This window comes from Abrus precatorius, unplaced genomic scaffold (genome assembly GCF_003935025.1).
Source record: "Abrus precatorius isolate BTA unplaced genomic scaffold, Abrus_2018 Scaffold10, whole genome shotgun sequence".
Lineage (NCBI taxonomy): Eukaryota > Viridiplantae > Streptophyta > Magnoliopsida > Fabales > Fabaceae > Abrus > Abrus precatorius.
In genome coordinates, this window is record NW_020874292.1 from 21,393,869 (window position 1) to 21,410,257 (window position 16,389).

Consider the following 16,389-nt stretch of genomic DNA (forward strand, 5'->3'; position numbering starts at 1 on the left):
TCAATTTTGTGAAATTTGAGACACCCTTGCAGGAAAGCATGTCCAGGGAAGTTCAAACTATAAACCGATTGCTGGAATGTATGATTGAAGTGCTGAAGCATATATAAGAGCCAAGGAATTTCAAGCCCACAAAATTTAGAAGACTTGCTGCATTTCATAAAATAACCCATCATAGTTTAAGGTTGAGTTTGATCTTAGTGGAGAACAACTATGGATTGAGGAAATAAAATTTATGACTGGTCTTAATAATAGTAAATTAACCCTTCATTTTATGTTAGCAGGAGAAGCAGAAAATTAATGAAGGGTAATAAATTTAGAGTTGTTTAAACAAAGTATTTTGAAAAAATATTTCTCTGATGACTTAAGAAGGAGAAGGAGGTAGAATTCTTAGGAGAATACACTGCCAAATTTGATTAACTTTTTAAATATTATCCTTATTTTACTAACAATGTTGATGATAGGTTTTAATGTTCAAAGTTTGAGAGTGAGCTCAGACCTGACATGACATCGAACATGCCATAAGATCTAGAAATAATTCTATTTGTTGCTGTAGTATATAGGTGTAGAAGATATAGGGATGATGCAAAGGCCAGACAAAGTGGAAAAATTCTGGTCTAATATAAGGAAAAGGAGGGAAAATTGAAATAGGAATTGAATCCTAAATGTTTTAGGTGTCGAGTATACACCATAAGAGATTCCAAGGAAACTAAGTACTACAATTGTGGAAGTTTGTTCATCTAAAATATCATTGCCCTGAGCCTAAGAAGAAGCAAAACATGAACAATGAGAAGCCTCGGTTATGAAGCATCTCAAGTTGAAGACTTAATTCAAGGGACATGTTTGAAAGTGTTATGTGATTCAAATGTAACCTGTTCTTTTTTAAGTGTTGTGTGATTCAGGCGTAACCCGTTGTTTCATCTCTTCTGCTAAACATTTGTGCTTATCTTTTCTTTATCTTATGCACTCATTATTTTCACTCCAATTGGAAAAATATGTTTTAACTTGTCAGATTTGTTTGAACTGCACCCTTTTATTGAAAACAAAAAAATTCAGTCAACTTAATTTGTTTGCCTCTTCCTCAACTTGATATTATCCTCAGAATGGATTAGGTAGCTACCAATTACGTTTTCCTTAATTGTTTTGATAATTTTTATTTAATTTCTCTTTTGATTATGAAAATAATGATTCTAGATTTTTGTCTACCAATTAAATAAATGCTTCATATATGTTTTAGCATCATTCATAATTGACACTTATTGAAATAACCTTGATAAAATAATATGTTTTTAAGAGAAATCATGGATAAATTTGTATAGATCAGGAGAATTTGCCTGTGACCATGTTTAGCATGACATGCATTAAGATGAGAATAGAGCTCATCTATTGGAGTTGACTTATTGTTTATTTTTATTATTCTTTTCCTGACAATGTGTTTGTGACCTCATATTTATGTGCATCTGACTTTAGAATTTCACTTGATTTTAGTTATCGAGAGGGGCAAGAATTTCAGATCTCCTACACCTAGAAGGAGGAGAGAGGGTTGAAGTAGGAGAAAGGAAGCCTTAAATGTAACGGTTCTAAGGTACTATATTGTATTGAGGACTGAGGAGTCTAGAGAGGGACGTTCACCACGAAGAAGGAAGATTTATAAGAATAGAGTCATAGAATAGGTTTCATCATGAGTAGGGAAAAAGGAACTTGAAACTTGCATTATGTAAATTATGTGTGTGATCCAACTCAAGAATGTAATAGAGTCATGTAATATAAGTCGTTGTAGTGTTCTTTAACATGAGTATTTTATTTATTGTTTTGTGACGGTCATGTGAAACACATAAAGCTACAATTTATTGAAAATATTCAATCGAAGGAATGCGGGATTGAAAGAAATTTTGTAGTTATGAAAACGAGTAGTTTGACGAACTAAAGATCAACTATAGACTCAGGGATTCATAAACGGAGAACCAGATCTCAACATAAAGCCTAATATATATCTCTCTTCATTCCAAGCATTTTTGGAGTGCTGTGTTCGCTGGGTATCTTTGATCAACCTTGTATGCACTGCCATTAACAATTAAATATTCCTTGCAAATTATAATATCATGTATCATTGTATCATAGTCCTGCTTAATTAAACTATGCAGTGGATGTACCAAAAGGATTTAATCATCCAGAATTGAATATAATTTTCTCTGTTTGGATGAATTTTTCCATTACTCAAATATGATCCTCCTCGGTTCCACTTTGTTTTGCCCTGTCCACAAAATATTAATGATGTACGAATTAATATTTCAACTAGCACTTGTAACCCAAAATTCTTCATAGATTTTTTGTGTTCAAACTCAACCATATGAGTTGCCCAAGGATACATATGACATTTTAGCTGCGTATTATTATTATCATTATTATTTAAAGTTGCATTGACTGTATGTTTGAGAACACAGATAATATCATAAACATAATTTATAACATAATTTTAATAGAGTAAAAATTATAACTAATAACAAATGTAAATTCACATGTTTTTGAACTCAAATCTAAACATAGTAGAAATTGAATGGATAAAATCGTCAAAATTTTAGCTACCGAAAATATGAATCTTGTACATGTGCTTTTGTTTTTCATTGGATTGTAAAAAGGGAAAGAGAAGGGAAGGAAAACACAGATAATGATGTGTTTATTATTATTATTATTATTATTGTTTAATTGAAAGGTAAATGAAACGAAATGGAAGAAGGAAACAAGTTTGACTTTTAAAAATGAAAATTAAAAAAAATAATTATTTTTTCCTTTAATATTTTTCATCCATCCACCCTACCAAATGGTGAGCTCGGGCTGAGCTTCTCAATTCAGGGGTTTTGAAGCTTCTATCTTACAGTAAATAATAATAATAATGTATCACAACTATCGTAATTTTACATTAATAGAATAAATAATTTGTATTAATAATAAAATAAATGGACAAGTACAGTATAACAGGGTATTACATAACTTATAAATGTAAAATGAATACTGTTATAAATCTTTGTTTTTTGTAAAATATATTCTTATAAATCTTTTAATTAGTTACAATCATTGTAAGAGACTAAAGTATTAAATTTGAACATTAAGAATTAACACTAATTTATCTTTTGGCGGTCATGGCAGGACAGATCGTCCATAGCTTCCCATCCTGATCCTCGGAAATAAAATAAAATAAAATAAATGGGAGCAAAGTCCACGTTTGCGCGCGTTCGGAAACCCTAGGCGCAGTGCGCACGAGGCCCTTCTCCCTCGGCGCATTTTAGCATTAGAACTCTCTGGTCTCCTTCGCTGTTTCTGCAACTCTTACTGCGTTGCGGAGCTTCACACAATTTGTGATATCCACAGAGAGGGAGAGGGAGAGGGAGAGAGAGAGAGGATTATGGGAAGCACCTTTCTTTCTCCGCCACCGAAGCGTTCCATACCCGACCCGAACCCGTTTTCTCCCAACGGATCTTCCAAGCGTTCCAGGTCATCCAAGCCTCCGCCTCCGCCACTCTCCATACCACCCGGCCACGTGGCCTTCCGCCTCCTCTGCAACGCCTCTCGTATTGGCGGAGTCATTGGCAAGTCCGGCGCCATCATCAAAACCCTCCAGAGATCCACCGGCTCTAAGATCCGAGTCGAGGACGCGCCGGCCGAGTCGCCCGACCGAGTCATTCTTGTCATTGCAGACTCTGCACTCGGCGGCAAGGTTCTGCTGAACGAAGACACCGTTGAAATGTCGAAGGCGCAGGAAGCGCTGTTGAAGGTCTTTGATAGGATCCTCGATGTCGCGGCAGAGACGGAAGGGGTTGAGGTTGGCGACAGGGTGATGTCTTGCCGGCTGGTGGTGGATGCGGCACAGGCTAGCTCCGTTATTGGCAGGGGAGGGAAGGTGGTGGAGAAGATTAAAAAGGACACTGGATGTAAAATTAGGGTTTTAACTGATAATTTGCCACTTTGCATTTCCTTTTCCGACGAAATCATTGAGGTATATTTTCTTCTTGCTCGTCTTCTTCAGTTTTGCACTTGTTAGTCAACATTTTAGGTAAAAACTATAAAAGCATTGATTACTATTGTTACTATTTATTCTGCTTTCGTTGTCTAATGTCCGTTATTGTTGAATGTTTAAGCATTTCATGTGGAGTTGACATAGTTTGATAGTTTATTGTAGTAGGATTGGTTTTTCTGATTATGTAGAATGTAGATTACTTCTTTGGACTATAGTTATCAATAGCAGGCTATAGTGGCATTATGGCGGAGCAGCCACCGTCAGCTGCAGAATTTGAATAGCAGAGCGTTTTCAAATATTGGCCAAAATGCTATAAAACAGCCGTAGCAGCACTAGAGTGAAATTTTTCAAAAAAGCTCACTTTTGCCCTAAAAAAAGGCATTGTTTTTGTGGGGTTCCTCTAGGGGCAATATTGATGTTGATATTTCTCTTCCTCTTTTTAGCATTCAAAAATTCCTAATTAGATGTAGTTTCTCTAACTTTTGTCTACCTCCCTCACTGAACCAGCAATATTATGTTCTTCTGATTTTTATTGTTATTTACCTGTATGTTATGCATGACCTATGACTTGTTTTTATTAATTGTGAATATGTCATGAATTTTGAGTGTTCTTTTAAAGTTTTTAAGCATTTATATATATAGTATAAAATATTGAATTTGTATATGTATTTTTCAAAAAGCGGCTATTCCGCTACAGCAATTTTGGCATTTGCCGCTACATGCAGCTATTCGATATTGATAACAATGAGTTTGGAGTTGTTAATAGAAGATTTGTGATGTCAGTAAACTTCCAAAGTGAGTTGTCAAAGGTGAAGAAGTTAAAGCCTCTAGTAGGCATGGAAATAAGACAGGCTAGGCCTCACTTTAAACATGTCAGGCTTGTAGTATAATTATTGAGCTTAAGCCTGACTTGTTACCTGTTAAAAGCTTTATTTTTGACTTGGCCTGACCTATTTGGGTGGCCTAGTCTGGCCTAAAGCCTATTAACAAAGCTTGCGAAAAAATCTGTTAATAGGCAATCAAGCTTAGGCTAGCAAATACGCAATAAACAGACATTTAAATACTAATATTTGAATAATAATAATATTATATATATGTAAATAGGCCGGTTTGTCAGACTTAATAGGCTTTGTAAATAACTCAGGCCTGACCTATTTACTTAAACAGGTCTTAAAAAAAACTTAAGTCATGTTTATTTATTAAAGAGGTCAAGTCGCAGACTCGCAGGCTACTGTTAGGCCGTCTGACCTGTTTCCATCTCAAGCTTCTAGACATAGGGGGGACAATTTAATAGATTGGCATTTTAGTTATTTATTAGATACCTGCTACAGTACCTGTAAATTTGAAAGTATTGTATATCCTATTTAAATTAGCAATTGAGATTTTTTTAATATCTTAGAGATTTAAGGATATTTACATCTTTTCTAAATAAACCACTAATCCCTCTATCTATTACTTTAAAATTAATTGTGATAATTGTTTCCCGTGTGAGAGGGCATTCTATGCCCTTTTAATTTACAAGGCATTGTAGAAATTATCTATTTATTATTGTGGGGAATGCTTGGAGGTTTAGGGCAATAATGTAGGAATTTCCTTTTGGTAAAAGTTATTTCCCATGAAAACAATTTATGAATGCAATTGTGAATTTGCGTTTCTAAAGTTAAGGAAGTGAAAATGGTGTCAGATAGTTTTTCTGTGTGAAGCTTGTTTAAAATCAATACGTAAGTAGTGCAGAGAACCTAAAAACAGCGCAGTTTGCATCATTTTTGGCATTTCCAAAATTTTTATTAAGAAGCAATTGGGGCTTTTATAATTACAAAAAATATCATCAAGTTTGGTGAATTTTAATTCCCTCATGTTCTATTATTATGTCAGTTTTTGCCTTTAGATGAGCCATTCTATGTATTTTTTACACTGCATGGTAAGGATTGTGGTTTTGATGGTCATGGTCTGGACAATGCACAAAGTTATTTGTTTTCAACGTCAAGGAAAAAACTCCACGAAGTTGTATGTGTCAATTGCATTTTTAAATAAAATTTTGCAATTCATTCATAATGTCATAGTGTGCAAGAACTTTTCAAACAACATGCTTGTTGTACCCTAGGTAGTTAAAATCGGAATTTTACTTTAAATCATAAAGGAATGTGAAAATCGTAAATTATAAAATCGTAAATCGAATCGTAAGATTTTATAAAATTCATATATATGATATAAATTCATATTATTCATATAAAATATCATAAATTAAGGGAAAAAACCTTAAAATCAGTAAAAACACTTAAACAAAGTAGCACTCACAAATCATAATTTATTCCATAAGAATGTAATGCATTGACATGAGTAAAAAATAGACTAGAACAGAAAAGATGCAAGAACAGCAGCAATAGACTTGAACTCAGAGCAGTAGCACAATGCTGGGTTTAGTTGCAGACCAGGCTGCATGCACTAGGAGGACTGTTGAATGTTGACAACAATGTTAGGGTTTAAAGCTGCTAGAGGTAAATTGGATTCCATAAAAAGGAGACTCGCCAACTATGGTAGGTTTCAATAAAAGAGGCTTTGTGAAGAATTTTCAAAATCGAAGTGAAATCTTGATTTTACAATGATTTTATTCAACTAGGATTTTATCCACGATTTAAATCGGTGAGACTTCCAAAATTGTAAAATCTTACGATTTTACGATTCAAATCGGGATTTTAACTACCTTGGTTGTACCCTTCTTTAGGGTGATAATCTTCTTGTTATTTGACCTATCATGCATATGGACTAAGTATCTCCAATCTTATAGGCTTATAGCTTGTCATGTGCTTAAGCTAGGAAGGTTATTTTCCTAGGGTTAGAGTTGGAGGGGAAATTCTTTGGGTTGAATTGTCTCCTCAGCATCTTTTTTTTTTTTTTCCTGAATTTTCTGCTTTACCCACACGAGTGTTTCAGGACTTTTAATCTTAGGCCATCTCTTACTTTCTTGGCAAGAGAAAGGTGTCCCTTCTGTTTTCACATTCTCTGAATGTCTTTAGTCCATGTCATGGATTGGATGGTTTTTTAATAGTGAAGCTTGTAGTTGACTTTTCCTCTTAATATCTTGAGTCCCAATTCTTTATTAAACAAACTGTCTCTCTTTTTATGCTGAGAAAACATCTTTTGGATTTGTGAACTGTGGTAGATAGAAGGCAAAGTGTCATCTGTAAAGAAGGCACTTGTTGCAGTCTCCCAACGCCTTCAAGATTGTCCTCCTGTTGATAGAGCAAAGGTGGTGGGGAGCAAACCTTATGAAATGGTACAGCATGAAGCTTTAGTTGCACTTCCTCGTGAGACTTATACTGCAGCACCTCGTGAGACTTTTACTGCAGCTCCGCGTGAGACTTTAAATGCAGTTTCACGTGAGTCTGTAGATCATATGTTGCTGAGAAGCTCTACACTGTCTACTTTATCCAGTACCTCTAACAGCTATGCTACTGGAGTTCATTCACTTCCAGTGGAAGTTAATAGAGTCTCATCCCTGGAACCAAGAACACTTCAGCAGGAAGTCACCTTCAGAATTCTTTGTCCAAATGATCGAGTTGGAGGAGTTATTGGAAAGGGAGGCAGTATTGTTAGAGCACTTCAGAGTGAGACAGGGACTATGATAAGTATTGGTCCTGCAGTAGCTGAGTGTGAGGATCGATTAATTACTATTACTGCTTCAGAGGTCTGTTAAATGAAATCTTTCTTTTTTTAATTCTTTGTATAGTGATTGTATGTATTGTTATTAATTATTATTACTGTTTTTATCAACTTTTTCTTTGGCTGTGGCTTCATCTTTTAACAGAATCCTGAGTCAAGATATTCCCCAGCACAAAAAGCTGCTGTGCTTGTTTTCTCTAGGTGTGTCGAGGCTGGTTTGGAGAAGGGCCTAGATTCTGGATTAAATATGGGGTCATCTGTTACTGCACGACTTGCAGTCCCATCAAGCCAAGTGGGCTGTTTGTTAGGAAAAGGTGGAGTAATAGTGTCAGAAATGCGAAAGGCAACAGGGGCTAGCATAAGAATAATTGGTGCCGATCAGGTTCCCAAATGTGCATCAGATAATGATCAAGTTGTACAGGTTTGGAGATGATACTTTGTTTTATTTTATTTTACAATTAAATCATGCTGGAGCATGTTTTTTTTTATCTTTTCAATGAATGTGATTCTTGTATCTAGCAACTCTAATAAAATATTCCCCCCTTAAACTAAATTAAGATTTCTCACCCTTCATTACGCTGTTTCATACGGTGATGTTTATAGTTCACCATAGTTGTTTAAGTCATCTTGACAATCCTTACGGTGATGCTTAGGTATTTATTAGTAGTTACTCAATCGATGTCCTCTCTTTTTCCTCAGATATCAGGAGAGTTTTCGAATGTGCAAGATGCGCTATATAATGCAACTGGTAGATTGCGAGATAATCTTTTTATCAGTACACAGAATAGTGCTGGAACAAGAAGCTTTTCCTCTCTACAAGTTGATACCAGTCCATATGGGAGATTGCGGGATGTTGTTCCTCTTGGAAGCCAACCAGCCTCTGCCACTTCTCATAGTCTGAGTAGACATACTTTTGCTCAAGGCATTGATCATCGTCCTCTTTCCAGAAATTTAGAGCGCCCTTCTTCACCAGGGTTTTGGATGCCATCAGTATATATCTCTCTCCCTGTGCTGGTTGGTTTTACCTTCACAAGTTATCATTATCATTAATTACTTCGTGATCAAAATTTGATTGCAGACAGTGGCTGGGATAAATTCAAGAGGCATTAATGATGTTAGTTGGGGATTGAAATCTCGAAAAGGCGGCTTAGAACTTGTCAGGTTGTTGATTTGTAAAAGAAATTAGACTTGTTTTAATGCAAACTGCAAATCTATATTTTGATCAGGAACAAACATTAGGTTATCTTGGTATCCCAAATTTTTAGATTTTAATGATATTAAGACCTATTTATGGCATGATGTATGGATGTAGATGTTTGTGGCATACACCTCCCATAACTTTTTCAAATCATGTTATTGAAAAGTTAATTCTTTGTGCCATCTTATATTATTTTCTTACATGGAATAAGTAATGCTACCCTACCAGACGTGTATGTTTTGAACCTTATGTTTTAATACCGAGGATACGCACTTTTTTGGAACTCAACTTTAGTGATATTGTACCATGCATCGTGACCTATATCTGGTGGCAAACTGTTATGCTTGATGAGCATCAACATTTTTAATTGACATTGCTTTTCTTGGATCATTACTCATTTGCTGTTATTTGAAATCCTTGTGTTGGAGTGTAGTTGTAGCCAACATGAACATGGTTTCTGAATAGAATGCCAACAACTCTCAATTTCTTATTTTTATTCTTTTTTTGTTTTTGGGGGTCTGCAGTGGAAGTAAATCTGCTATTGTGACTAACACCATCATCGAAATTGTGGTTCCTGATGATACTATTGACTCTGTATATGGGGAAAATGGTAGCAATTTGGCTCGTCTGAGACAGGTATACAAATTCCATTAAATTTACTTGTTCACCAGCTCACCGTGTTATCCTTATGAACTTGCATTTTGTGATCACTAATTTGATTTGATTTCAATTACTGTTTCAACATATCTATCTATTAAGGAAAATTTTGTTTCAATTTATGTCATTTCAAAAACCAAGGAAGTCTTATCAACTTTATCTTTATGTCTTGTTATTTTCACTAAATGGAACGGGTGATACATAGTATAGATGGAGTGACAATATTTTGAGAAGCATTAAATCGTCCAATGCTCTTACATTTCAGTAATTGAGGCTATTCAGAAACATATTAAAACTCTTTCATAATTACACTAAATTACATATGATTTAAAATGCAGGGATAATTATGTCATGCTTTTCTATTTTTATTTAGATCCGGGCATAGTTATTGTGAAAAACTGACTACAAAGATAATGGGAATCCTTTTAAACTTCATTCATTGTCCTTATCAGATTTCGGGTGCCAAGGTTGTTGTCCATGAACCACGTCCTGGAACAAGCGAAAGAACTATTGTGATATCCGGTTCACCAGATGAAACCCAAGCTGCTCAGAGCCTTCTCCAAGCATTTATTTTGAGTGGATCATGACATCCCCTCACTAATGTCCCATTATTTTCAATTAGATCGTTTAGTTTGTTGACTGTATTGATTTTTGTTTTCCGTTTTGGCCCCACCTGAAATCATGTAATATCCTGCCTTGTATTATTCCCCAGCAGTTAGTGTCTTTGGCTAAATTAATTCAGCTCAGGCTGCCCACTGAACAATAGTGTAGTAATTTAACTTCAATCGCTTGATTCTTTAGTGCATAGCAGTAACAACAGTGAGTCTTTCATTCAAACAACTTTCGCTCGTTGTTTACCTGTATTTTTTTAAGACCTTAATTACCTGCTTTGCATGCCTACGAGCAAGATGTCCTGATTCAACAACTTGTTTAGTTTAGTTTGGATAATTCCAATGAACTCCCGATGAATATCCCCTATTTTATTGTCCATAACAAGCGTATGCGAAATCCCAAGAAATTAATTAATTATAATTATTTGCATCTGGTAAACAAGCACATTATTTTGCAGTCAAAGCATATTTAATTGCAAAATGTAAAGATTAAATTATGATTACCAGGTTAGATCAAAACACGGAGACATTATTATTTTTCACTAATATTAAGGTTTGTTTGGTGTATGGAATTAGAATTGGAGTTTAAAATTGTTTTATTATAATTAAAATTAATTTAGAATTATAATTTTATGTTTGATGCACTTAAAGAATTAAAATGTAAAATTAGATTCTATAGTGTAGATTTAAGATTTAAATTTTTTAAAAATAATTTAATTTTGTATTAAAATTTTATTTAATAATTATTTTAAAAATAATGTGTTAATTAAAAATACAAAAATAAATATTAAATACATTATTAAAGATAATATAATCAAATAATAATTGAATATTTTTTTAAAAAATTATAGAGTTAAAAGAAAAAGAAAATACAAAAAAATAAGAAAATATAGGAAAAGAAAAAAAAAATGTATAAGAAAACCAAAAAATAAAGAAAGAGAAAGAAAGCATCTAGTAGAACAAAGACTAAGAGATACAATGTGTTAAAATGTATTTGTGAATTATGATATTAAGAATTTAAATTATTAAAATACAGGTTACAAATTGAAATAGGTTAAATTTAATTATTATAGAATTTTACAGAATTGATTTATCAAATTATAATCAGAATTTCAAATAGACATTTAAACATAATAATTAATATTTTAAAATTTAATTTTAGTTTTAATGTTCAATCTTATATTCAATTCTATATACCAAACTGTATCAAAGGAAAAAAATTTGATTTGAAGAGAAAATTAATAAAATCACATACAAAGAGGAGTTTTTTTTTTATGTATTTTTTTTTAAATTTAAAAAATATAGGATTTTTGGTGAAACTATAAAAATATGGTTTTTTTTCCTCAAAAATTGCCATGGACGATTTTTTGCCCAAATCTACCAACTATGACTTTTGATGTACTTTTTAAATATTTAATTATTTTCAAAAAAATCGTTCTTGACATTTTTGATTTTTTGATTTTAATATTTTTTTAAAAATTCGCCGTCGACAAATTTTTGAAGTATATCAATTGGCAGTTGATGCAGCAGGGATTAAGAGTGATTTTAACCTATTTGGATCCTCTGCAGGAGGTACAGTGCCAATCTTAACCAGCCATTCTTTATTTTTTATTTTTTAAAATAAAAAAAAATAACTATTTCAAGGCTAGATCCTCTCCGGTGATAATGTCAATGCCGGGATCCTTTTCCGATTTACAAACTGTCATGGACTCCTTGCACCAGTAGCTCACCGCCGTATGCAGTACTTTTATACCTCAAAAATCAACCAATCCGGTCCAAGGTCTGATTAAGCTATCTATCGTTTTGAAGTGCAAAAGATACACAGAAAAGTAAAAGTGTAATGGGGCTTTGATGAATAAGCCTTATATAATATACTGCTTACTAATAAAGTCACAATGTAGAGTTACATTTTCCTTTTGTGAAGAACAAAAGAGAGAATTTATATGGCTGCACATACAAAGCTTATCTGACAATAAAAAATTGAGTATATGGATTTGGTTTAAGGTGGTGGACAGAAAAATAATTATGTTTGGTGTTGGGAAAATCAATATTAATTTTTCTCCAGTTAGTTATTTAATTAAAAAATTGTGAGTTCTGATTATGTCATGGCGATGGTAAAATTAAGATCATGATCTTGGCTTCGGGTCAAGGAAGTGACGGGATTTTATTTTTCTTATTTAGAGTGGTTTATGAAACCACTTTTGTGCTTCAAGACCTCGTAATAATTTCATTAGATACACGTGCATCCTAGTAATTTAAATTTTTTGCTGGGAAAGAGATAACATTTCAAAATCCCTTTTATTTCATGCAAAGTTATTGAGTTTCACGCAGACTACTACATTTCTTCTGCTAAAAGAGGCTCTGTGACTAATTTTATACACAAATTGTCGTGGTAAAACTAGTTTGAATTCAGGTTACAATTGTTCTGGGGATTCAACAACTTGGGGTCGGGAATAGTGAATCAATATTCATATACAGAATCAATTCCTTGCTTTCGATAACAATGCGTGAGTTTATTGAAAAAATCAATACCTAATCAAATGGCGGCGTAACCAGAGTTCATACATGACCATATGAAACGCATCTAGTCTGACTGGAGGTGTATTCCACTTGAAATGCTTCTGAATCTGAACAATAAAGGCAGAAAAAAGAGATAAACAAAACAAAGTAGAGGTTATCATCTTCTGACGCGAGAAATACTAAATATCTCGTTTTCCAAAAAATTCTTCGATTAAGAAATTTGGAAGGGAGCGAAAGGGGGAGTTGGAGGAGTGGTAAGAGTTTGTGGTTTCTCTCACTAAATTATCTTTACTTTTAATACTTGAGATTAATGATTTTATTTGTCTAATTTCAGGGGTTTCTCCCCTCACCTCCAGTTTAACTTGGTGATATTTAAGATGCAGGGTACACTGCTAACAAATGATTTCTACAGTACAGATATGATGATGGAATCATAGAAACGATCCTCTATTTTATTGTATGCTTTGTTATCCTCATACAACTTATCCTCTTAAATTCACAAACAGAAAATAAGCAGTACGAAGGATGATATAACTGAAAAGAAAGAAGATTAACTTCCAACTTCTTATACTAGGATAAGAACATCAATACTATCCTCACAGTTACACACCAAATCTTCATAACATTTAGAAGTTCAGAAACTGAAATTTAATACTTTTAATAGTACCTTCACTAAGTTCTGATTCAGGGTCATCAAATGTTTCTCAGATATACTGCTGAGAATATCTTTGAGTAGATAAACATCAGTTTCCTTCAGTATAACAGAAAATTTCCTCCAATCCAGAATATCATTAAAAGGCAAGTCATAATAGTTAGACATGATAACTGCAGAAAGAAGGACGAGCTTTCGTTAGGAAATGGCATTTGAAGACACATAAACAGACATACAAGAAGCTGATCACTAGTTCAGTATTTTGAGACTAGTTCTATCATGAATGGCAGAAATGGCTGGAGCAAAAATTCGAAAGGTAATAAGTTAACCCCCATAAAAGGAAATGTGCAGCCAGAACCACTTCTACATTGAAGGTAAAAGATTTACTTGAGTATTATTCTATATTACAAAGTATGTTGCCAAGAGCAAAATCCGTTGGGCAGCCAGCAAATATAATGCATGTTACTCCCTATTGGAGTATGGAGACTCTTTCCAAGAGCCAGAGCAGTTTTCTGCATGGGCATTACTTGCACAATTGATATAAACAAATTGACAAAACGAAGTAACTAACTAAACTATGGACAAAGGAAAGCAAGAACAGAACATAAGAAGTTGAGGTTTTCCGCTACCAGATATGGTTTACCTGGAACACACCCATAGTAGATAGAGTCTGCGATACGGCTGCTACCAACAGGGCCCTGAGGGCACAAACAAAACTTGGATTTATACAGTTTCTCCATATGTACAATTGGCCCAGTCGCTCGAGGGTAAATTCTGTTGTTCTGGATGTCAAGTTCAGTATCATTGTCCCACATAGCTGCTAGTTCATCTTTCAATATAGAATCGAAACGACCAGCCCAAAAAGCAAGCGTATTCCTGCAATTTTTCCATTGACGTGAATTGAATTCTCTGTTTCTGATAGGTGAAAGAATTCCCATTTATGCAAAGGCTAATTCTATTGGATTGATTAACAAAATAATATGGACCTACCTATTCTTGAGGTCATTTCCCCCTGGAGGGTGAAAAAATGGCAGCTGCACTTGTGGGAGGGTAACATCCTTATGTGGAATATAATCATCGTTATCATAACTTGCTGAACAAACCACTCGAATTGAATTTTTCACTAGATGTAGAACTCCTTTAGTAGCCTTGGCACCAATATCGTGGCAAGTCACAAAAAAGTGATCAGCACCCAAAGTTCTGTTCCAATAGGGGTACTTAGACCTTAGGCGCTCCACATACTTCTCAACTTCATCAATCATACGCTCGTTACTCAACCCCTGCATGATTCAGACGTGCATTAGCTAGACCTTGGTATGAATTGATAAGACTGATAGATGATAGGAGATATAAATAAACAGGATTCTTGGTCTTGTTAAGCAATTTCAACCTAATAGATCTACGATTTTCAGCATTATCTACAATGGGAGAAGAATTAGCTACAATACACAATTGATTTGGACGAATAACGAAGCATATGCATGAAAATCGGAAAACCAATTGTAAATCGGTGTTGAATAATTAATTCAAGTAAGACTGACTTTCTCGCTGACACTTTCAGATAAAAATCGCAGGAAGAAAAGGAACATACTCTGCCTCGCATTTTGTGGCAAGATATAGGAAGGAAGAAGAGGTGAGCTCGACGAGGATCATCGGTGAAAAAACGGCTCTCTCTGATATTCTTGAAGAAATAGCCTTCGCTTGCGTATTTACCGGTGAGTTTCCTCGGCGAGTGGAAATAGGTTTTAGGATCACCGTCGGGGTAGACAAACACCTTGAACTCCTTCTCCATCTTCTCGTAATCCAAGTGGAAAGCCTCCTCCGGAGAATGGAACACGCAAGAAGAGGAGTGTGATTTGCTATGTGACTGTGCATTATCGAAACGGAGCTTCGCGGAAAGGAAACAGAGTGTGAGATTGGATTTGGAAGTGAAAAGAGATTAAAGAGAGGGAAATAACAAACCTGGAGGCGTGAGAGTAGGTGTGTGGAGAAGATTAGATACAGAACATAAGAGACTATGCATACTGTGGAGACGTATGCGTATCCGCGAGGCTGATTCCGGACCACGGATATTCCCGGAAAATTTGCCAGGTTTTCTCGGGAAAATGGCATTCCGGCGGGAAAATATTACTTCCGCTGTAACGGTCTTCTTTGCGCTTGGAATTCGGAACAAACCTCCACTCGAGCCAGTAGCCACAACAAGCGTAAGCAAATCACCACTTTAAGATAAGTAAACAACTATTTTAACTTACTTAAAATTTATGAAATGGATTTTGCCTGAGAAGTGTAAAGAAGACAGAAGCTTCACTTATTTGGAATCAGGATTTGTTTAAATTATCGTATGAAAATGAAATAAATAACTCTATTCTAAGTAAACTAGTAAAATTTTATTTAAAATAAATAAATGAAAATTCAATATAACTTTTAATGTAATATGCTTACTTCCTTAATCTACTTAATATAAGAATATTTATTCTATGGGACAAATTAAAAAAAAAAAAGTTAAATTATTTTTATGTTTGACAACAACAGGAAATGAAAATACAAGATTAACACCTATATTTTTATTTTTTTAATTTTAATTTTGTAAGCTTAAATAATTTAAAGATAGATTGATTTTATATGTTATTCTTTGTCTATTTGAAAAGTGTAGCTTTTCTCCTCTCCGATGTGTATATTTTAAAATTATAATTGATTTAGAATAACGTGTGAACTACACATAATTTCTTGTTTTAATATTTTTATTTTAAAATTTAAAGAATAAAATTATTTTTATTATCTTACATAAATATTTTAGAATTTTTTAAATATTTATTTTTACATTTATTAAAATTATTTTAACTTTTTTAAATTTAGAATTTACTTGTAAGAGTTTGATTTCTTGCTTTTATAGTTATTACTATATATTAAATACTTTTGTAGGCATTATAATATAGGCCCGGTGTGATTATTTTATGCGAGTTACCATTTTTCCACTTCTTTTTCTTCTTTGGTCCCCTAAACACCCGTTGGCGTGTATATTATTTGAATCTCGAGTTAATATCCTAAGAATGATAATTACTAAAACACTAATAAG

At 33.9% G+C, this 16,389-nt stretch overlaps 2 protein-coding genes and 1 long non-coding RNA gene across 7 annotated transcripts; 1 reads left to right on the plus strand and 2 right to left on the minus strand.

The window, feature by feature from the left end:
* Window positions 1–638: 638 nt before the first annotated feature.
* On the minus strand, window positions 639–11,473 carry LOC113853328. The gene is made up of 3 exons (XR_003502501.1): window positions 11,462–11,473; window positions 10,069–10,073; window positions 639–792 (listed from the first exon to the last, which is right to left on the minus strand). It is a non-coding gene; the product is annotated as an uncharacterized LOC113853328 (long non-coding RNA).
* On the plus strand, window positions 3,190–10,471 carry LOC113853326 (KH domain-containing protein HEN4-like). Of its 5 annotated transcripts, none has more exons than XM_027483927.1 (7): window positions 3,190–3,991; window positions 7,176–7,700; window positions 7,821–8,096; window positions 8,375–8,665; window positions 8,754–8,836; window positions 9,398–9,509; window positions 9,983–10,471. In XM_027483927.1, the coding sequence occupies exons 1-7, from the start codon at window positions 3,401–3,403 to the stop codon at window positions 10,115–10,117; spliced, it is 2,013 nt and encodes a 670-aa protein (XP_027339728.1). In that variant the 5' UTR covers window positions 3,190–3,400; the 3' UTR covers window positions 10,118–10,471. The 5 variants fall into 5 exon arrangements, 4 of the variants coding, with proteins under 4 accessions (XP_027339728.1, XP_027339730.1, XP_027339729.1 ...); XM_027483929.1 differs by having other exon boundaries at window positions 3,221–3,991; window positions 8,772–8,836; window positions 9,398–9,523; window positions 9,983–10,349; XM_027483928.1 differs by having other exon boundaries at window positions 3,221–3,991; window positions 8,772–8,836; window positions 9,983–10,349.
* Window positions 11,474–12,666: 1,193 nt separating the features above from the next.
* On the minus strand, window positions 12,667–15,425 carry LOC113852040 (probable glycosyltransferase At5g03795). The gene is made up of 6 exons (XM_027482299.1): window positions 15,276–15,425; window positions 14,905–15,180; window positions 14,304–14,593; window positions 13,957–14,189; window positions 13,329–13,486; window positions 12,667–12,768 (listed from the first exon to the last, which is right to left on the minus strand). Exons 1-6 carry the CDS (start codon window positions 15,423–15,425, stop codon window positions 12,667–12,669), a joined length of 1,209 nt encoding a protein of 402 aa, XP_027338100.1.
* Window positions 15,426–16,389: the final 964 nt, after the last annotated feature.

What these genes read in the sequence shown, in the direction of transcription:
- LOC113853326 (XM_027483927.1), top strand. Translation starts at nt 3,401, where the DNA reads ATGGGAAGCACCTTTCTTTCTCCGCCACCGAAGCGTTCCATACCCGAC. An exon ending in CAGGGTTTTGGATGCCATCA is followed by an intron (nt 8,666 to 8,753) that starts GTATATATCTCT and finishes ATTTGATTGCAG; the next exon opens with ACAGTGGCTGGGATAAATTC. An exon ending in ATTTGGCTCGTCTGAGACAG is followed by an intron (nt 9,510 to 9,982) that starts GTATACAAATTC and finishes TGTCCTTATCAG; the next exon opens with ATTTCGGGTGCCAAGGTTGT.
- LOC113852040 (XM_027482299.1), bottom strand. Translation starts at nt 15,425, where the DNA reads ATGCCATTTTCCCGAGAAAACCTGGCAAATTTTCCGGGAATATCCGTG. An exon ending in ACCTACTCTCACGCCTCCAG is followed by an intron (nt 15,181 to 15,275) that starts GTTTGTTATTTC and finishes GATAATGCACAG; the next exon opens with TCACATAGCAAATCACACTC. An exon ending in GGAAATGACCTCAAGAATAG is followed by an intron (nt 14,190 to 14,303) that starts GTAGGTCCATAT and finishes GAAAAATTGCAG; the next exon opens with GAATACGCTTGCTTTTTGGG.